The following is a 21,971-nucleotide window of genomic DNA, read 5'->3' as shown; positions in this document are numbered from 1 at the left end:
AATCATGTGATGTCCATTCCAATGACCGCAGGGTCTTGAAAAGTTTAATATTTGTGTGTGTGTGTGTGTGTGTGTTAAGGGGTTTATTTTGATTACATTTTTTATGATTTATTAATAACTTAATTAATAACATTGCACTCACAAACCCCCTGCCGTTCAATCACGAACTTCAATCTGGAAACCCCTGACAGTAATATTTAATCCATGTTATGTTGTTGATAACAAAGAATGGAATATGTTTTCTTTCTTTTTGAATTTTTATACCAAAATGGTACAAGATTATCCTATTCAAATCAATGTGATAAACGAGTTAGATCAAAAGTAACCTAGTCAGATTACCTAAAATGTCTAATGTAATGGATTACGTTATTAACTACAATTTTTATTGTGTTATTTGGAATCAGTAACGGACTCTATTTTGAAAGGAATCTAATCAGCATATATATATATATATTTTTTTTTTTTTTTACAGTGCACTGCTGGGTGTATTAGGTGGTTTGCAGTGTGCTGCTAAAATGTAAACTGAAAAATGCAACCGAACAGGCCGTACAAGCTAATCGAAAACAAATTAATAAATACACAAGAATGAACAATAACCACGCATGAAAGACATAGCCTGAATAGTCTGAGTTTATTTCATACATTGACAAAATATTCAATAGAGACCAGTCAAAAAAATAAAAACAGAACTGAGACATAATATCATAACCCATGATATATTGCCTTCCACATGGCATGACAAAGAGAACACATGTTTGAAAGAGCTAACCATCTAAGCTTACAGGTTTGTCACGACATCCAATTCTATTGAAACTACAGTCATAAAAAACAAAAACAGGAACTCACACTGTTGGACAATGTTACAATACTACAAGAACTTCGACTTCTTCTAAATGAGTAATTTACTGTATTGAAAAATATATGTGTAGACCATAATCATTAACAGTGCTGTTCAGATCAGTCCATAGTGAAAAATAAGATATAGGACAATATATATTTTTATAAAATATAATAAAATGAGACCAATAATAGGAGCTAGCAGGATGCTAGGATGCTTTACATACATTCAGATCCACGTCTAGGTAAATAATTGTGTTTGGGTGTAGTCTTCAACAAGTACCAACATGCTTTTGTCAAGAAATCCTGAAGGACGGTTAATAGCATGTTGGTGACCACACAGTTGTGAGCACCATTGAATTCTTAAATGGTCCAAAAAATACTGATAGCTTTCTCAAAATATCTTTTTTATTTCCACAGAGAAAACAGTCATTCAGGATTGGCATGGCATGAGGGTGAGTAATAATAGAATGAATAAAATTTTCATTTTTATACAGTACCGGTAGTCTTGCTTCTTAGAGGATTCTTGTTTGATACCATTGATTGATTCTTAATTATGACAAAAAAATCCATTAGCATTCTGTAAACACTTTTGACAATTTTTGAAAACCTCCATAGATAACAAAACTTATTACAACTGTACACGCATATATACATGTACAAAAGATAGAAATAGTTTTGGCAAGATGACTAAGGATCAGTCTGTGCACATATTTCTATTCTACATCAAATAAATGAAAGAACATTCACTGAATTAGTAGTTGTGCTTTATGGGAGTACTACAACTTGATTGAAGTAAAGAACAGCTTCAATTTGGGTCAGTTCCTCACACAAAGCCATAAACTTATAAAGTTCAAAGTTCATAACAGTCGTAACAAACCACATTAATGACATCATTTTTGTAGCTTGTCACTCATCATCTTAAAGTCATGCGGTTGTGAAAAGTCATGAGGGTGAGTAAATGATGACAATTTTAGTTTTGGGTGAGCTATTCCTTCAATACAAAGAACAAAAAGAAATGACTTCATTTCATCTGTAACTCATCCAAAAACAAGAATTTGTAACAACACTGTGTACAGAGAACTTACAAATATAATAAAAAGTGTAACAGTCAAACAAGTTACATGCCATTCATTTTTACACTACCAATACATTATTTGCTTTACGTTCATTTGTTTTAATGTGCAGAGGATGTGTTTGTTGTGTAAAAGTTAGCAGCATGTTGGCTCATCCTCTTGTTGAATCTTTGTAAAGAAGCACCACTGGCCTGAACAACGCTGTGTGGCTTCACTCCATCCGAATCACCATCGGCCTGAACAAAGATGTCTGTCTCCCCTCCATCTGAAGCACCACTGGCCTGAATAACGCTGCGTGGCTTCACTCCATCCGAATCACCATCGGCCTGAACAAAGATGTGTGGCTCCCCTCCATCTGAACATTTCTCCAAATCCGCTGGCCGCCACAATTTGGGGTGAAAACAGCAATAGTAGAGAACTTTTATCATTAAGCCCAAGACATAACAAAGTGGGATGGAGATAATCAGACTAATGGCGTACGACTGGGTCGTCTCTGCATCGCGGTAAAACCACCATGTGGCCAACAGGATGCCAGTGTCTGTGATGATAAATGTGTGGTAGATGCTACTCCTACTCCTGGTGTGTCCTTCAGCCACATTAAACCAGCTAAAGTACCAGATGAGACCTATGGTGGCCCGGTAGAGCCATTCCCCCCCTATGCTGTCCATGAAATCGGTGCCCTGCCTCCAGGCCCATATCACAAAGCAAGGCCACAACAACATGAAGTGAGCAACAATGTAGCAGGGCAACACAGAAGCAAAGAGAGCAACCGCAGTTACGCGTGGGCCAATTAGAAAGAGGTTCCAGAAGAAGTAGACCACAGAGGACAACCAACCCTGCTTGTCCTTGTCGGGCAGAAATGAACGAAGCGACCGATGATAGTCCACCACCATCCAGGCTATAGAAGTAGTGGAGGCGACCACACTCACACCTGTGAAACAGAAACATCAGTGTCTTGTTCTTCCATTTACATCAGTTGTTTTCTACTGCTGGGTCATAGACAGAAAGAAAAAAACAATGCCAAATACACTGAACTTGAACTAAACCTGAAATAAAATATTAGAGGGAAAAACGTTAGCTTAAATTACATTTACAAATGCTGTTATGGGAACTAACTGAAATAAAATAAGTGCTAAAATCACTACAATTAAAAGTGAAATAAATATTAAATAAAGCTAAAAAAAAAAAGAGACAAAAATACATCAAAATGACTAAAACCTAAACTAAAATTAAAGACTGAAAACATAAAAAGATCTACATTAATAAATACTATATTAGTACATAAAAAAATAATGGTAAAATAACACTTGGATAGAAACATAAATAAGCTTATAAAAACTTTAATACACAAGTATACTTTAAATAAATATATATATACACATATAAAGTTTTGGGGAGGTAAACCAAATTACAATTTACAACCTGAAATGACCTTAACACCATGTCTACAGCCTGTTTTATGTTGCGGTTCGACACAACAACTGTCAGTAGACTGGACAACAGGCTGTAGACTGGACGTGACAAAGCGACCATTGTGAATCCACTTGTTCTTCCTGTCAGAAGCAGCACGAGCGCTTGGAGTACGTCATAAGTAGAACAGGCAATCAGTTTACTGTCAGGGATTTGTCATGTCACACAGCACCACATCCAGTGTAGACAGCATCACTGATTAAAATGGGTTCTAATTGCTTTTGTCGCATCGCAACGCTCACATCTAGTGTAGACACAGTGTAATAAATTAAGAGATGATATACAGCCTTAAGGCCTGTTCACACCGGGACGAATTTCGCGCACGATATTCGCCGACGTTTAACGCCTCGTGACTAAACAAAGGGCGCCGACGCGAAAAACGGCACGCGTAAAAGCGATTTTTTTTTTTTAAACGCCTCGGGTTCGTTTTTTTGGTTTGACGCACCGTGTCAAAAACGATCCGACCAATGAGATTGGCGCTTTTGCTCACGTGTCTCGAGCTTCTGAAGTTAACAGTAAAACACAACTTGGGGGCGCTCAAACACAAAACGGTCTTGCTGAGCACACATACGTAACGGCGAAGAAGATATACGCCAAGTAGCGTCTACACTGGCGGGAAGAAATAAGACGAGGAAGATGCAAGGCACGATGAATGTAGAGCTGCTGGTCTCGTTGGTGTCGGAACATAAAGAACTATATGACAAACGCGACAGCGGAGTATTTCTGTTTTACATTAAGCGCCATCTAATGTCAGGGAATGAATTTGCATGTTCACTCGGCTCATCGTCAGCGAAAATCGCTTGGGTGTGAACACAAAAAACGCGTTGAAAAACGCTGGCGAATAACGCGCGCCGATATTCGTCCCAAGGGTCAACATGGGTCCTCTCTAAGATATAATTTACGGTTTTATGTTTTTTTTTTGTTTCTCCATGTTGGTCGCATCATCACATGACTGATTTGGTAGACACATACATACATATATATATTATATATATATACTATTTTATACTAATACTTAAAAAACAAAATATTTTCAAACCAGCCCTAAAAACAGCTGACAATTTTACCTGTTGTACCTTATCCAATTTGTGTGCACAAAACAGAAGCCGACACAGTCAAAATGTGCATTCTGACAAGTGCTAATGAAACATCACTGTTTCGGTCAATGATTTCTGCCCTCCAAAACCATTTCAGCCAAAAAATGTTTTCTTTCAACTGATAAAAGTTGCCGAAATTCCAGTGCATCACTAATTAAAATGTTTTTCTAAAAAATAATAATAAAAGAATCTGTCAAATAATAATAAAAAAATAATGTTTTGTTTTTTGTTTCAAGAATTTCATTCTTTTATTGAGGCTTTTTTCATTAAGTTCAGTACTGTATTTAATGTCCAATGTAAAATCATAAACCTGTAGGAAGATCAGATTTCTGCATTTCCTCTTTAAGTCAATGCTCAAGTTTCTCAAATCAGACTGGGTGAAAATGTGGAAATTCTTTTTACCACAAACTGACAAGAGGAAATCCAGCATAAATTGGAGGAAGTGTTGTTTGGAGGTTTATTGTAAATTACAGTATTAACTAATAATGGATGAATCTCATGCGGATGATCATCCCTCAAGCTGGTGTCATAAGTTTTATAGTGAAGTGGTTATAAGCATGATTAGAGCAGAAGCGAAATGGTTACTCACATTGTACCATCCTTGCGTGGTTGTTGCGTAGCATGATGTACATCATGAGGGTGAGCTGGGGAGCGCTCTCGCAGAACGTCTCAATGAGACGCAGCATGCTGAGGTCATGGGTCAGATAAACTGCAAACTCAGACCCACACCCCCCTCGGCTCCACACACGAAAGCCCTGCCAGATAGCTGATACGTGCCTATTGAAGAAAAAGAGAGTATATGAACTAAACATTATCAAAGTATGCTTAAAAAAGGAGATTAACAACTTTTTACATGACCATGTTTTTTTAACCATACAGTAGTATTTTGTCTGACAAGTATCCAGCTGTCAGCTTACTTCCATTACTTCCAAAACACATTACAAAACTCTGAACATACACCATCAACTACATTCAAATCCACACACACACACACACACACCATCAAGTGCTGAACTACTACCTAATAAAACTGAATGTCACACATGAACAGTGAGTTATTAATCAGTCATTCTGTCACACTGTCTTAAATGAGATGATCTGTCAGTGTGACATAAATAGAGCAACACAAGTATTAGGAAATCAGAGAAAATCTGAGAAAATTCAGTTATCATCATGAGTCATGACATTATCATCTAAACACAAGGATTTGCAAACTAGGGTCCGGGGCACAAGGAGTGCAAGGTGTCTGTGGAAATGTTTAGTGAAAAACTGTAAAACCTGTAAAAGAAATACAATTAAAAATAAAATTAAGATAATAAAAATAAACATTAAATTACAAATTTTATATAAATAAAAAAATATATATAATAAAATTAACATTTGGTATTAATAAATGAGTAAATACACAGTACAGTAAATATTTTCCAAATAATACTTTACACAATTATCTAATTTATTTTGCAGTGTTTATACATAAAAAATTCTAACCTTGTTATAAAATTATAACCCTGATCTAATACGTCACTAGATTTTGGTAATGCCACAATGCTTTTTTTGTTAGCAGATCAAGATCTAAGGGTTTACATTTCAGAATGTAAATCGTGGGTTTTTCATGTTTTGAATAAAAACTGTATGCAAAGGAAAGAAAGTCGACTCACTGACTAGGTTACATAACAAAAGTTACTTTACACTACAAGCTGTTGCATGCCGTTATTAGATAGAAACGATGCATGTACTAAACAATAGGAATGTGACAGATTTTAGCGATAGAAAAAATGCACACATTTTACTTTAAATAAATATAAATAAACATAAAAGCGTCTGCAAGTTTTTTTTATTTATTAATAAGTCCTTTATTTATTTTTTTAAGATGTTTAAATTTACGTTTTATTTAAAAGACTTGAAATAAATTGAAATGTTGAGCATATGAAAAAAAATCTGCCACGCTCGTGATTGAAGTTGCTTCAGTCTCACCTGACGAGGTAGCCCATATGACACAAATGCAGGAGGAGCAACAATTTGACTCTTTTCGCTTCACCGAAGAGAACGGTGTTCCCAGAGGACGCTTGAGACTCAAAGTCATTCAAATGACGATCATACTGAAGCCAAAACCAGCTGAACAGCTGAACTACGACAGATGACATGAGCATGAAGCCCACCAAGACCCCGAACCACATGAAATCTCCATGTTTGTAGAACTCCTTCGCCACCCACAGATCCGAGCCCACGTCAAACAGAAATGTGCACACGCCGATCACAGTAAAAACTAAATCCAACCAGGAATACGTTGTGGGAAAAGTTGCGCTCTCCATGATGGGATGAGCTTCAAAACAGAAGCAGCTGATTGAAGTTCAGCCACAACATGCATTTAGCCGTGAACCGTTAGCATACTAGGGCTACAGGCAAAATACACAAAAGTTCTGCGGCTTAAGAAGTTCATTCTCATTATTCACGTAAACGAGAAATCGGCAAACAAATACGTCTCCTCAGAGCCATTTCTACAGCTGCAGATAAACGATGACATTTTTGAACGTATGCAAGTCACCCAAACTCTTCTTGCACTGGCATAACTTAAGTCACGCCCACGTGACGTCACACTGCAACTTACGTGGTGAAAATTTAACTACAATTGTAAAATGTTTACACACACATTAGATCAAATGTTTTTGCATAGAATTGGGTTGGCTACATTTTACATAAATTAAATGTATTCAATGCTTGGAAATGATTATGTATCAATTTAACTTCATGACTTTAATTCAGAAATGGCAAAGACATTTTTTTTTTTGAAAATGCAATATTAATTATTATTAAATACAAGTCTGGATGTAGCAATTATTTTAGTAGTTACGTGAAACTAGTTTCAAATGTTTTAATTAAATGTATATTTCTTTCTGACCACCAGAGAGCAGTGTTGTACTGTAGCCCTTCATAATTGACTGATCAACAACACAAAAATTAAATAAATAAGCAAGCGCATCATTAAAAATAAGTTAATATACGCGACAATAAACTTTTTTTCAACGTTAACATTTTAGGTTGATATTTATGTCGATGTATAGGGTAGAGTGGGGGAAAACGCCCCCCTGGGATAAAACGCCCCCCACCTGTTTTTCCTAAAATAACCACTAAAAGTAGTCAAGATACATTTTTACTGTTGCTATGCACTACGTTGATAACGGGGATATACAAATCTCTATGGATAAGCTGACACCAGCGACACATTTGAAGAGAAGAGGATTACAGGGTAAATGCTATAATTTTCAGATATTAGTAAATAAGTGTTTAAGAGAATATTGTTCTGCAGGATATCACAGTGATGTATGATAGATGAAAAGTGAAGTCTGTAGTTTGAGATCATATATTATTTATAAGGAATATAATTATATTTTAAAAATTAAACATTTTTTTAAAAACTCATAGCTTGTGGGGTAAAACGCCCCCTACGCTGAGGGGTAAAACGCCCCCCCCCTGGGGGCATAGTTTCTCTATCATAATTACTATAATAAAATATTTCTGTCTATCAAATCCTTTGTTTTACACTTAATGCAGTATAACTAGGTGGTAAAATCTAAATATTTGAACAATACATGAAAAAATTACCTCAAGTGAGCATTAACTAGCTAGCTTGCTAGCAAAGTTAGCTCACTGATGGAAGGTAGTTAAATTTGGCTATTTTGGACATTGCTGAAATAAATATTAATATATATACATGTTGATACATTACTTGCCTTTTACCTTTAGAGATTAAAAACTATTGTCTGTTAATTTTGCTGTTGATCTATGAAGCAAACTGGTTGGTAAGAAAGGGGGCATTTTACCCCACCTTGGGGGGCGTTTTACCCCACCGCTGGGGCAAAACGCCCCCTTTGTACAAAAATATTTTCAGTGAAAATACTAATTAATTATGAAGGCTGAGCAATTTTAATATTTGGTGAATAACTCCTGCCATAGTCACTCAAAACCGGGATGGCAATTCTAGTCACATTTATGTTTTGTTTCACTGTAATGTCACATTTTCCTTAAGGGGGGCGTTTTCCCCCACTCTACCCTAAATAAAAGTGCACAGTCTCACAATTAATAGGAGGCAATAAAAACTTTGTAAATTGTTGTGTCTAACAATAACAATTTCTTGATATTTCATGTGATAATTTATACATATGGGTCAATGACAACTAAGATGATAAAATTGAGAAATCATTTAAAAACAAGTTTAAAACATCTAAGTAGAAATGTTAAGTTCATGTTCATGTTGCTTTATTATTTTATTTTTTATTATTATTATTTTTACAGATAGGCCTATCATCAATGTTTGGGTCATGAATATTAGGTTGAACTAACAATTAACACCATTTTTCTTTTGTAATAGATATAATATCAACTTCAAACCGCAACATTTGGGTGGAATGCTGAAGGTGGAAAACTGAAGGAGATGTAAATCTTTCATATTTCAAGTAGGCTACAGATACAAGATACAGTAAGTACAATTAATATGAGGAATTGAGCAAATACACTTTGATTCTCATGTGATGAAATAGCCAAGTAAATTTAGAGTCATAAGACCAGAAACAAGCATTTTCAAATTCAGTTAAGAAAAAATTACATATTTGTAGGTTGTACACTTAGGACTCGTAATTAACAAACTTTTTTGTTGTTGTTGTTGTTGTATTGAAACAATAAACTGTTACACTTGGATGGTAGAACAAGGTCAGAATCTTTTCTGTGGGTGATGTCTTCAGGTAAGAAAAAGTAAAAAATAAATTTTATAGTTTTACGCTGGGTGCACAATTATAGGCTAATTATCGGCTCTGGTATCATTAGCAGGGGGAAATAGCCGTTTCTTTGCCATTTCACGTTTATTTCTTAATACTCTCATTGTAGAATATCTTTAAATCCAATCAGCTGCTATTAATCATGTTGTCATGACAAAAAAAAAAAAGAAAAAAAGTGCTTGCTGCTGCCCTGTTTTTTTCTCCGTAGAAATGACCAAACGACAATGAAATTTCAATCATAAAGTTTAAAGTTCGTCGACCACGGAGGTGTTACAATAAACTGCAACACTTGGGTGAACGTTGGAGGAATGAGTTGTGAGTCCTTTTGATGATGTTCAGCTTCAGGTAAGAAAAAAGTATGGTTGTACACTTAATAGGTCTCATAATTAACACTATTTTTATATTGAAACAACAAACTGCAACGTTTGGATGAACATGATTTTTAGCTTCGGGTAAGAAAAAATGAGATATTTTTAGGTTATTCATAGAGAGAACTAATAATTAACACACATTTTATTTTGTAATTGATATTTCGATTTATTTATATATATATATGAAGAATGTTGGTAACCAGACAGTTGATGGTAGCCACTAGCCATTGGCTTCCATAGTAGGAAGAAAAAAAAAACTCCATGGAAGTCAATGGTGCCCCACAACTGTCTGGTTACTGACATTCGTCAAAATATCTTCTTTTGTGTTCAGCAGAAGATAGAAACTCATGCAAGTTTGGAACAACTTGAGGGTGAGGAAATGAAGACAGAATTTTCATTTCGGGTGAACTAGCTCTCTAAGGTGTAAGGTAGGGTTAGGGGTTAGTATTTGTTGTAGCAAGCATTGTAGGCAATCAGCACTGTGACTGACATAATGAAATCTAGAATCGGCTGCAGGGTGGAGTTTGCACTGAACTGGTTTAGGAGAAAAAAACTCCTCCGGACTCGGAGCAGGTTATGTTCAGAGAAGTTGCTTTGGTTACTTGCATATCCTGAAAGTTACTTCAGTTTTCTGGAACCGAAAGTTGAAGGTATCCATTTACTTATTTGTGAACTTACCCAGGCATGTTGTATAACCACCATTTCAGGGTTCCCCAAAGAACCTTACACTTCTTAAAATAACCTTTTTCTTAGTGTGAACAACATTTTAATAAACCATTTGTGCAATGGAAAGGTTCCATGGATGTTTAAGGATCTCCATAGAACCGTATATGCTAATAAAGAACCTTTCTTTTTAAGACTGTATGACTTTAAGACCTTTATTTTTCAGGTCACTCATGTAAAAAAACAAAAACGCCAAATACAAACATGGGTAGGAGAACATTTTCTGCAAGATCACTAGGTTACACCATGTCAATGGTCCACTTTAGACATTCTACAAACTATAATTAACTTTGCAACTTCATGTCAACTAACTCTCATTAGTGTAGTAGTAGACTGGTACACTGTTCAGTTAGGTGTTAGGGCTCAGGTTAGAATAAGTTGACACGCAGTTGCAAGTTACTTATAGTGACTAGAATGTTGGAGGAGCATAAGAAAAAAGTTAACAGATATTAAGCAGACAGTCAACTAATAGTCTGATGAGAGTTAGTTGACATGTAGTTGCAAAGTTACTCACAGTTAGTAGAATGTCTAAAGTGGACAATCAAAATAAAGTGTTACCCATCACTAGTCTTTGCCCTGCAGAGGGCAGTATGGTTATATTTTGGTGGGCAGTGAACTTGTTACACTTTATGAGGTCACCTCACGACAAAACACTCCCAGTCCTTATTCATGATTGCAACAGCCTTTATTTGTATTATGCAGCTGGAGGTGTGTTCTTAAAAAACAGAGAAAAACAACTTTAAACCACTGTCTTGTCTGGTAATTCATTTATATAGGGTAGTTTTTACCATCTGATCTCTGTTGAACTGAATGGACAAGTATCATAGACAGACCGCTTCCAGGGAGCCCTGAAGTCCTAACACAGTAAAATTACTCCAACAAACACAAGGTTTGATTTTAAGCACATAAACACGCATTAGCATTTTCGCAGTTAAATTCATTGACCTTCGCATGTAGCTTTCAGAAACCTTTAAGTGTCTGGCTCTGACCCTAATAGAAATAGCAAAGAGCTGCTTTATGAAACAGAAATATCTTTCACATAAGCCCTTCATTAATCCACTTTAACCGTTGTTTGCTCATAAAACAAAAGCGTCATGGTAAAGGTCACCAGTAAAAAGATTTGTGCTGAAAACTGAAAGTGTTAAAGGAACCGTAGTCGTCTAAAAATTGGACTCCTGGCAGGGAGGAGAAGGAAAGCTGTAGAAAGAAAAATTAGTAGAGAGAGTAAGAAAGCACAAATTTTGTCCATGATTCACATTATCACACCACCTGGCTCTTTCAGACATTCACGATCATTTGAGGCATGATTAGGGTGTCAGTCCTGGTGCAGGGTCAAAGGTCAGAGGTTGCCTTCACCATATCTCATTAACCTCAGAGATGCGCAACCTTTAAGACCTCTGAGTCGTAAGTCTCGGAAAAGCCATGGCAGTATCCACACCACAATCAGAGTGAGGAGGATTTTAGGCACCAGCGGGGTTTTCATCCAGACCGAATCGGTTCATATTTTTATAGCAAATCGGCAAAAGTGCATCAGTTGTGGCCCAGTCCATCAGGTTCAGCTCGGTTCAGAACAGTAGGGTGAGGGTGCAGTCACATGATGCAGCACTTGTTCTTGAAAATGTGCGGGTGCTTATAGCGCAGTCTCTGTTTGGGCCGATATTTCTCTAGATATGTCAACTGCTTGCTGTTTATTGCACCTCTGCGTTTCCTGTGAAGGCAAAAAACGTCCATTAGCATGTTCATTTACAATTTCATCGCGTTACAATTAAATGACTTCTTTCAAGAAAGACGGCAGATAAAAATGGCTTGCCAACTCATGTTTCACTCCAGCCCACACTGGACTGAAAATAGCATTAAAAACACAAGGAACAGTACCTGAGGGAGCGGGCTTAAAAAAGGATCAATTGCGAATCTTTTGCGTATTGAAAGCTTTAAGCTTGGCCTTGCTATCAAAAGGCACTCTGGCAAGCGTAGCAACTAAGAACTAGCTTTTATGATCCACTTGTATGTATATTGCAGTTGACGTCAAGGGCTCAAGGTCTGTTGTCCTTGAAAGAAGTCAAGAGAGAGATGTACGTACTGTCTGATGAACTGGATGGCATCTTCATACTTCATCCCACTTTCAATCAGTGCCACAGCCACAAGTACTGGAGCTCTAAAGAAAGAAAAAAACAAAAACATTGAGAGAAATGGAACATTGAATACTTTAGTTTGCTTAAATACTGCAGAACTTCAAGGACTGAATTCTTAATTTGTACCTTTGTTCTATTTTTTTTATTTGTTAATCACCTGTAATTTGCTGTTTTTTTTTGTGCTTTATTACTGACATTTTACTTGAATAATTACTTGAAAACAACATACAACAAAACCTGCATTGTTTCACAGGTAGTAGATTTGACTGCTGAAATGTTGGTGTCGGAACCACTCTAACACACAACTTTATTGGCTCATTAGAGCAGCTCAATTGTTCCATGAGCTGTTTCTTAGATAGAAATGACTGTAGTTGTACAGTGCAAAACAGATGGAGCAATGCCACATTAAATGCAGTGGAAAAGAGGCATTACAAGAAGTTAATTCATCATACATTAATTCATGTTTCACAATCATCAAAGTCAAGATTCAGGCAAAGCAAGAAAAAACAACTTCCAGAAAAGGTGAGTGGTGGAAAACAACGGTTAATGCTGTTGCTAGGTGTTCTGGACGGTTGCTAGGTGGATACCTGATGGCCCAAGTCATATGCAAAGACCAGAATATCGTAGAGACTTGGGGGAGGGTTCTTTTTATATCACTTGGGTCCCCTCTTTAATGTCTATGCGATCTTTCCACTCTCTCTCTATCGCCTGCCAAGCTGAAAATGTTAAATCTGATCTCTTTCAAAAGTAACAGCACACCTCTCCTTAACAAGCAGCGACTGGGGTATCATTCATGCCTGCAGGGACGGCAAAGAAAAGTTTAATACTTAAACCTCGATGCTTCACTTTCAAACATACACTGTACAGTCAAGACAATTAAATCTTACGCCGTAAACCCCAGTTCTAAAACAGTGTTGCCATCTGAAAATAAACGAGTCAGGCCAAAAAAACATTGGCACTCTTTCAAGATTCGAGGCCGATTCCCTTTGGAAGTGGATGAAGTGCGTCAGAGATGAAGTTTTACCGCCCAAACGACGAGAGCAGCGAGGCCAGACTGCCTCCTCCTCTTTTATAGTCGTCGTTTGGGGTGTTTTGTTGCACTGTACGTGTACCAACAGAGAGCATAAATACATCATCTGTAGGAGATACTTATGAGACACATACTGTTCAATATTGCACAACATAATGCACTATGTACCTATAGTACACATATGTACCCATTTAACTTCTATCGTCAAAAACAGCTAAGGGAGTTCCCATTCATGAACAAAATTCATCCAAAAGGTAACTGGGAGCATCATGTATAGCTAAAAAATCCCAGTCATGTGGGATAGACTGTCTGGCATAAAGGTCATGGACGGAGCACACGTTTGAGGAGGACAGTAATAACAAATGGATAAAAAGCAACTTCCTGTTTTGTCTTCGGCCCTAACCCCAATGCCTCTTAAAACAGAGAGGGACTGCAGCAGAGTCAGTGCACTTTGGAGACTGTTGACTTTGGCGGAGCACTCTGTCCACTTTAAAGCCTCCGAAGAGGTACCTCTCGCTCACTATGTACGTAGTATGGTTTCAGTCCATTGGGGACTATCAACTTCATCTAGAGTTAATAGAGGAGACATGTCTCCTGGGAGACCAGAGGTGCATAATGTTCTATAGGGCACACAGTACACATTCCTTTCCAGATTAAGGTCTAGAACAGGGCACACAAGGTGGGCTTACTTATGGGACACCAGACGAGAAATGAACCCATTTGCCCCCAGAGTTCCCAGGCCTGAGCAAAACCCAGCTAGTCAGCAAGTTAAATTGTCATGAAGCCTCATTGCGTCGTTCCGTGCAGAAACATACACTTACATTGTGTCCAAACACAAAACTGAACAGGCAGATGAGAATTTTAATCGCTTTAATGCGATCTCATGTGTAATAAATACAGCGCAGTGATTGGGTTAAAAGAGTTCATTCTCATAAATAATGTAAAGAAATGCTCAGAAACTGCTGACGTACTTTCGTATTGACCAGCCACAGCAGCCAATCGCCACTGATAAAGTTATACTCACTTTTCGTGACGTTGGTTCAACTTTGCTTTTTAAAGAACAAGATAAGCTCAGAATTAACTAAAAAATGGCTTTTCACATCATAATAAACCTAACGAGTGATATTGTTGTTTTCAGTAATGTGTAACCTGTAGATATATGTTAATATCTCAAAAAATGTGTTTTAGGGTTTCATGACCCTTTAAAGATATGTTTAAATCTTTATTCGATTCTCTATCTGTAAGGACATTTACTGACCTTCCTAAACCGGCCACGCAGTGCACAGCCACGCAGCAACCGGGGTCATCTATGAAGCGCCTCTTCAGGAGACTCAACCAGTCCTCCACAACCTTAGTGGGAGGAGGAGCGCCGTCATCAAATGGCCAGTCCTAAGGAGAGAAGAACAAGCTACCCCTTAACATGAGCACATTCTTCACGTGATAAACTATGTTCAAATTTGTTGCAACTAACTGTAGCTTTTAGTCATGTTGCTTCAAGTTGGTGATAATGAATAACATCCAGTCAGTTTGTTGCTGCAAATCGCTGCCTTTTAAGGAGTCAGTGTAAGGTGTCTAAGGTGTCTTTTAAGTCTAAGGTGTCTAATAGTATTTGGACAAATGTAGTCCACTTAAATGCATGAATGTTATTGCATTATACAACTAAATATCAAACCAAGTGGCATTTATTTAAATAAATAAATACTTTTATAATAAATTAAATAAAAAGAATTTCCAAAAAGAACTTCAAAATTAAAGTTCTGAAACACTTTGTGGTTGTCCAACGGTAGTGTTTAGTTCAAAGTTAATGTGATGAACTATACCTGTGGTTACTGCGAGTGGACACCCGTGTGAATTGCAAAAATGGTTCAGAAAGGGAAGCAAGTTCTGAGAAGAGCTGGTGTAGCATTTGTTTACAGATGCCACCAGGTTTGCATTTAATGCAAATAAAAAATTGTTTTAAATGTGACTTAAGTGTCCAAATAATGGTTGGGGCCACTGCATCAGTTGTATGCTGGCTTTTGCTAAATGTTTCTACACTTGGTTTATTTGTGAAAGTGGGTTATCCAAATGGTGAAGGTGCTGAGGGATGTTAGACCTGCAACAGTACTGGGTTAGTGAGGATCATTCGGAAATAAACATCCACGGGTGCATATCCCATACAAAGAAGTAATTTAGTCACAACTGTTTTTCTGAAACCATAGTAACTTTGACGCACATCAGTTGTTCAAGAAAAGTTGTCTTCACGCAGGTGGAGTAATAACTTCTGCTAATTAATCGGTTCAAGATCAGATTAATGTCAGATTATTGCTGTCCGAGGACTACTTCGCTTTTTTGTTCTCCGTTGTTTTGTTGTATTTCCAGATGTTTGACTCAATCATGGGTTCCTTCTTATTTAAAAGGTATTAAAGCACATTCGAGACTTCAAAAATGGCGGTTTCGTGATCTTGACAAACTAAGAAGAACAGTGAAATCTGCATATATACAGTATATTTAAATTTGTGAGAATGTCGGTGCAGATAGCCTCGTGGGCAGCGCACCGACATATACTGCCGTTGCGCTTCGGGCGACCCGAGTTCGAGTCCCAGCTAGCAAACCTTTCCCAATCCCGTCCCCTTCTCTCTCTCCCACTTCGCATCCTGTATATCATAATAAAGACAACGCCAACGGCAAAAATAATTCTTAAAAAACGTTTGTGAGACTCTATTAGTGCCACAGTTCACTCCGACTTGCCAAAAAAAGTTGTGAGAAATTAAGATTAACAAAGACACAACATGAAATACAATCCATGTACCTTATTCTCTGAGGTGAATATATCCATTGTGTTCGTCGTAACAAGAAGTTATGGCATTCACATCTGTCAACTGTCATTCTGACTGTCATCAGACAAAAAAATTCAGATCGGGTTATATTTAACTCATGAAAGTACAATTATACTTTTTTGAGATTGCTTTGCATTGTATTTTATGTCACATATTTATTCATCTTGATTTCTCAAAACTTGTGTGATTTTTCTGGGCGAGACGGAGTGAACTGTGGAGTCTCAAGAATGCACACATCACGTAGCCATGCACAGATGACCAACGGCCAAGGTCAGGATTTTCGTTAAATAATAGACCAACATTAAATTTAAGTTTGTTTTTCACAAAACCTTATTGTGTACCCCCAGAACACATGGAATATACAAAATGTGTCGCATGGTATCATTCTGTGATACTTTTGCATCTTTTTTAAAAAGCTTGGTGCTGATCGCTATTCAATTCCATTATATGGATGAGCACAAACTGGAATTTTGTGAAAATTAACCTTTTGTCGGTTAAAAAAGAAAGAAGGGCATTAGAACAACACCAGGGTGAGTAAATGATGACTATTTTCATTTTAGGGTGAACTATCCCTTTATGTCCACGTCGTTCGAACGAAAAAAAAAAAGCTTCTAACTACAAAGTCGAGAGCCATAGTTTTTTAAACCCCATAACATTGTGATGCTGTTTGCAAATGTTCATTTGAACAATATTATAGGAAACACCAAAGTGTTTGGAATGTTGGAAAATGTGAATATAGTTGGCGAGCAATGCTTTTGGGAAACCAATTCCAGAACAAAAAAAAATAGTCTGAGATCACTGTTAAACGCATGTATGAAGCCAAGGAGTCTCCTATCAACTGAGATTGTTGTGTTTTTGGGACTTGTACAATATGGTTTGAGACTTTCAGACACCGCAATAAACCCTTCAGCTTACTAACAAATGTGTAAGTTCAGGGTTTGATATAAATATTAGTGATGCCACTAAAGTGGTGATGTATTGTCATCAATCCCTGCTACTGTTCTGGTGGTTTGTAAAAGCGGTGCATGCTTATGTGTCATTAAGGCAAAGCGCGAGGCCCGAGAGGCATGTGGAACACGACATAAATTTAGCATACGTGTGTATCTTTCCTGTGCTCTTGTGACCTCAAGGTGAGAGGTGAATCACAATCATGCTTCACAGGAGATCGGGAAAATCCCACCCCTCCTCTTCCGTTTTCCCGCCGCTGGGGGACCGCTGGGGGACTTTGATGTGGTTCAGCTGCTGAAGGACGTGGCTCACTTAGACCAGCATGTTAACTGGCAGCAGATGCCCACACAAACACGTACTCATGTGATCCAGAGAGCCTTGGCAGGGCAGGCCTTAATTATAAAGAGCTTTCTCACAGTACAGACACATAAGTCGGCATTCAGATGCCTCAAAATATCGCTTATCACATGGGACTGACGAGTGATATGCAGTCACACAACAGCCCCAGGGATAGGACACTCAACACTAGCAGGTGCGAGTCTTTTCAAGTAAACAAGTCAGACCAGCAAGGCCTTTAGGAGGCTGGCTTTACAGAAAAGCCTTTGAAGCATGAATGACGCGCGACAAACGCTTCCTCTACTTCCCTCCAGCCCATCCTATTGATTTCCTGGGCAAACACACCTCAGAAACCTGTCGGGAGCGGATGGAAGGCCACTGACGTAATGCAGGTTGGGTAAACAGTCGTGGCCTACTTTGGGAATCCAGAACTAGGTAGCGGGGTCACTTGCTCAAGCTTGCAGTCTCGCAGATCTACAGTTGTTCTGAGTGGGAAGGGTGCGGAATGGCACGTGTGTGCCTCCTGGGAGAACGCAGTTTACTCCCTTGTTGCAGGTGCTCGCACAAATACATGATGCAAACAACACAGCTGACTGTTCCCACTAGGGTTTTGTGCTTCGCAAAGTTTCTCAGCAACTTGTGCTGCGGACATAAACAACAGACATACGTCTCAGACTGTGTATAACACCAACGCAAGCCACTAATGTCCAATGCGTCACATGTAGCAGTCTTTTGAATGCATCTTGAAACAGAAGTCTTTTTCACTGCAGGTGATCAACCTCATTCGAAGGACAAATTTAAAAAAAACTTCATATTTGTGTGAATTTTCAGGTTTGGCTTATGTCTGCAGAAAGAAAGAGGTGTATCCAGCAGCCAGCATGCCCTTTATATTCACAGAAGTCAGTAAAAACAAGACTTACACAACAGTTTGCCTTGGACTCTTTTCTTTACAGTTTTGCTGTGAGAAAGTCAAGAAGAAAAAGTATAAAAGAAAGGTTGGGTGGGCGGGGACCGATTGGAGGCCACATGGAGAGACCAGGCTCTGCCGCTACCATAGCAACAGTGAAACGTTGACGTCGGTAATAAGAAACACGTGTGGCTGCTTGGAAGAGAACATTCTCTATAATGAATTTAGTGTGTGTGTGTGTGTGTGTGTGTGTGTTAGAGAGAGCGAGAGCGAACGAGTATACGAGGGTCAAGGGGGTCTGTGGGGAGCTGTTTCACTTTTCACTTCTAACGCAGAACACTTTCAATAACTGCCTACGTGCACCAGAAGCTCTTACCTCTCCATTGTTTTCACAATCTGGCCCTTTAAATGTGAAATAAACGATTTATTTACACAGCTTTAGAATAGTTGTTTCTGATTGGGTGATGGTTGCATTCTGGGGTCAAATATTTTTGTATATTGACCACTAAACTGCATATCCGAATACTGTCCTGGATAATCCATTTTCTAAATAGCAGTCCTAGTTTCATGTCACTCATATCACTCTGCTGTCTTTTTTTATTTATTTTTATTTCATATGATAAAAGGATTTCAAATCAAACCAATATTTTATGTCCATTTATGGAAAGGTAAGTAGCGATGCATACTAGAAAAATGGCTTCTTTGTGAATTTATAATTACTCTTTTGTTTATGGTTTTCCATTTAAAATATCTAAAAATCCTTGAAACAAAACAAATTTACTTGAGAAGGAACACTGCACACGACTTAATGACTTCACATTTTGCAAAATCTTTTTTTTCTGTATTTCGTCTTATTGCACAGGCAGATTTTTGTCTTGTTTTAACTTAAAAAATCTGCCAGTGCAATATAACAAAATATACTTGTATTTGAGATTCTTTAACAAGAATGTCAACAAGTCTTAATGTCTTATGCAGTTTCTCTTCTCAAGTAAATGTATCTTGTTTTAAGGATTTTTAGATATTATAACAGGAAAATTAAGACAAAAATACTTAAGAACACTTTTGCTGTGCATTAAGTGAGATAGTCAGACGGTCAACATCGCAAAATAAACCCCTTCAGGATGACACAAAACGCTTCATGTCGGGGTTCTGATCACCCTGGTTTTTTGTTTTTTTTGTTTTTATATATCCAGCTGATAGTACATTATGGCTGACAAGGGCATCAAGAAGATATGCACTTACCACAACAGTTATCCCATCCTTCTCCAGTGGAGTTTTGTCGTAGGTTATCTCACAAACTCTGACCACCGTTGTGGCACCATACTTCTTAAGATCCTAATGTTTGATGGGAATAGAAATACAGATGATAAAAAAAAAAAAAAACTCAATTCAGTAATAATTTGTTCTGGCATCATTTTTCCACATTAAAATACAAAAACAATCATTTTAATGGCGTGAGAGGTAGGTAAGCTGTCCATGAACACGCTCTGTTCCTCATCCCTGCCATGTGACGGAGCACTGGGATGGGTTTCCATGGAAACGGAGGCTTTGTGGATGTGCTGTTATCATTAGAGCCTCTATGGTTCATGCACACTTTCCCAGCAAGATAAAAATGAGTGGGCCATGTGACGGTGGAGTTGTCTTAAGATAGACCATGTGAGCCGAAACGGGACGTGTTGCTAAAATGAGTACGTGTTCAAGCGAGGGATAAAAGTAGAAGCGGAGGGTGGGAGGAAACAGACGACAAATACACGCAGAGAGGGGGACACACGGGGTAAGATGGTATACAAATGCTCACCTCTATGAAGCTGCTTAGAGTGGAGTTTGTTGGGTTGTGTGTGATTAAGAACCTCATGTTCTTGTAGCACACCTCCACAGGGGCCGGCCGGTTCATCCGAGCCATTGTGCTTCCTCCAACTCAGTGTCCAAACCGTTCACAAGCAAATTCACCAAAAGGACGCTCTTCACCGTTTTGTTCAGCCTCTGATCTTTCTTCGTGAATAAAACACTGCAAAACTCCTCGATGTTCAAAGTCCCCAATATCTTGTATTCCCTCTCTAATGGCTTGCCGTAGCCAGAGAGGTAAGATCACCCCATTAGATTTGAGAGGAGTTTTGGGTTGCAGGACCACAAGTAGTAGAGGGAAGAGCGTCTCAGTGCATCCAGAAATCAGTGAAAAGAGCGCAGCACATTCTCCCCGGGTTTAGACGTGTAGATGTTGAGCGTGGCAGTAGTCTCCAGTCCTCTGCAAGAACGCCATGGACAAAGCCACTACTGAAGGACAGAGCTGTTGGAAAGAGAATCGGAAAAAGAGATAAGTGAGTTTTCTTCTGTGACATAACCTAACACGCAGGACCAGGGCAGTCCGTTGAAGACAAACATGACGCACACATGACAGCGCAGCTCACGTTAACTATGAGTGTGTGACCGGAGATTACATACAGTGTCCCCGAACCCACCCACACACAATCCCACTCACACAGACGCACTCAAAACATTGCGCAACATAGAGGCTGATAGGGACTTGAGGTTTTACAGAAAGCAGATAATAAGAGTAAATACTTTTCCCAGGCTTTTTCCTTTTTTTCCCCAGACTTTTTTTAGGTACAAAACTTTTTTTGTTTACATTACTCCTTTTTGAAAAAGTGCTGAACTTTAATTTTTTTGAATGCATTTAATGAATGCACTGCCTCTTTAAATGTTATATACATTTTTTATCTTTGTTAGCAACATTTTGTAACTTACAAGATCACTCTAATTAGCATTGAAACAAATTTAAGTTTAAAGTTTCGTACTCTACAATGATATTCACAAAAATCACATCTGAATGCAGCATTTCAGATCAAAAAGTCTGTTACTTACCTGCCCTGCCCTATGTCTCTTAATAATATTTTTAGCGTTATTGATTACAATTCAAACTGGTCAGATGCACAGGCAAACTGTTAGAGATTCTGATGTATGAATGCTGCTCTCTTGCGCTCTACAGTTTTACTGAGTGCTCCCCGCAGACCTGCGTCTGCAGGGACTTACACGAGTGTCTTCAGCAGTGGCATCTACAGCAGTTAAAGGTACAGAGACAAGTTTTCAGATTTGGCCGAAACTGGTTTGGAGTGCCGAAATCACTGACCGTTCAGACTAAAGCGGAAACACTTTGTTTCTAACACCTACTTGCCACAGAGAAGAAAACAATTCAAACTAAATTTACATTATTTCTAAAAGGCATTTAACACCAAATCCTTAAATACTTAATTTTTTAAACATTTGTTTACATTAACACAGGTTTACATTTTAGCCTGGACTAATGCATACCAGCCTAGAAAAGATATCCAGATTATGGTTGAAAATATTCTGATTCTTAGTATATAAAGCTGTGTTGTTTTGCACTTTTGTATTTAAATGTTGGTTATTAAAAAAAAAGTGATTAAATTTACCATTAAAAGGACAATATTGAAT

The 21,971-nt window shown here is 38.0% G+C and overlaps 2 protein-coding genes across 3 annotated transcripts in view; both read right to left on the bottom strand.

Moving 5' to 3' along the window:
* Positions 1 to 616: 616 nt before the first annotated feature.
* Positions 617 to 7,090, bottom strand: xkr8.3 (XK related 8, tandem duplicate 3). The gene is made up of 3 exons (XM_084424707.1): positions 6,455 to 7,090; positions 5,070 to 5,257; positions 617 to 2,844 (listed from the first exon to the last, which is right to left on the bottom strand). Exons 1-3 carry the CDS (start codon positions 6,790 to 6,792, stop codon positions 2,015 to 2,017), a joined length of 1,356 nt encoding a protein of 451 aa, XP_084280833.1. The 5' UTR covers positions 6,793 to 7,090; the 3' UTR covers positions 617 to 2,014.
* Positions 7,091 to 10,481: 3,391 nt separating this feature from the next.
* Positions 10,482 to 21,971, bottom strand: part of ptp4a3a (protein tyrosine phosphatase 4A3a) — a 41,761-nt gene continuing 30,271 nt past the window's right edge. Inside the window, exons 1-6 of one of the 2 annotated variants that reach the window (XM_084423823.1) lie at positions 21,381 to 21,563; positions 20,317 to 20,805; positions 19,761 to 19,853; positions 14,767 to 14,897; positions 12,427 to 12,501; positions 10,482 to 12,054 (exon numbers count right to left, since the gene is read on the bottom strand). In XM_084423823.1, coding sequence (XP_084279949.1) covers positions 11,937 to 12,054; positions 12,427 to 12,501; positions 14,767 to 14,897; positions 19,761 to 19,853; positions 20,317 to 20,421 — 522 coding nt within the window. In that variant the 5' untranslated portion in view covers positions 20,422 to 20,805; positions 21,381 to 21,563 and the 3' untranslated portion in view covers positions 10,482 to 11,936. Of the gene's footprint in view, positions 12,055 to 12,426; positions 12,502 to 14,766; positions 14,898 to 19,760; positions 19,854 to 20,316; positions 20,806 to 21,380; positions 21,564 to 21,971 lie in introns of those variants that run through there. The other variant, XM_084423822.1, reaches the window with a different exon arrangement.

This window comes from Rutilus rutilus (assembly GCF_951802725.1).
Source record: "Rutilus rutilus genome assembly, chromosome: 11".
In the NCBI taxonomy this organism is placed as follows: domain Eukaryota; kingdom Metazoa; phylum Chordata; class Actinopteri; order Cypriniformes; family Leuciscidae; genus Rutilus; species Rutilus rutilus.
The sequence above is the reverse complement of the archived record's forward strand: the minus strand, read 5'-3'. Positions and strand labels throughout refer to the sequence as shown.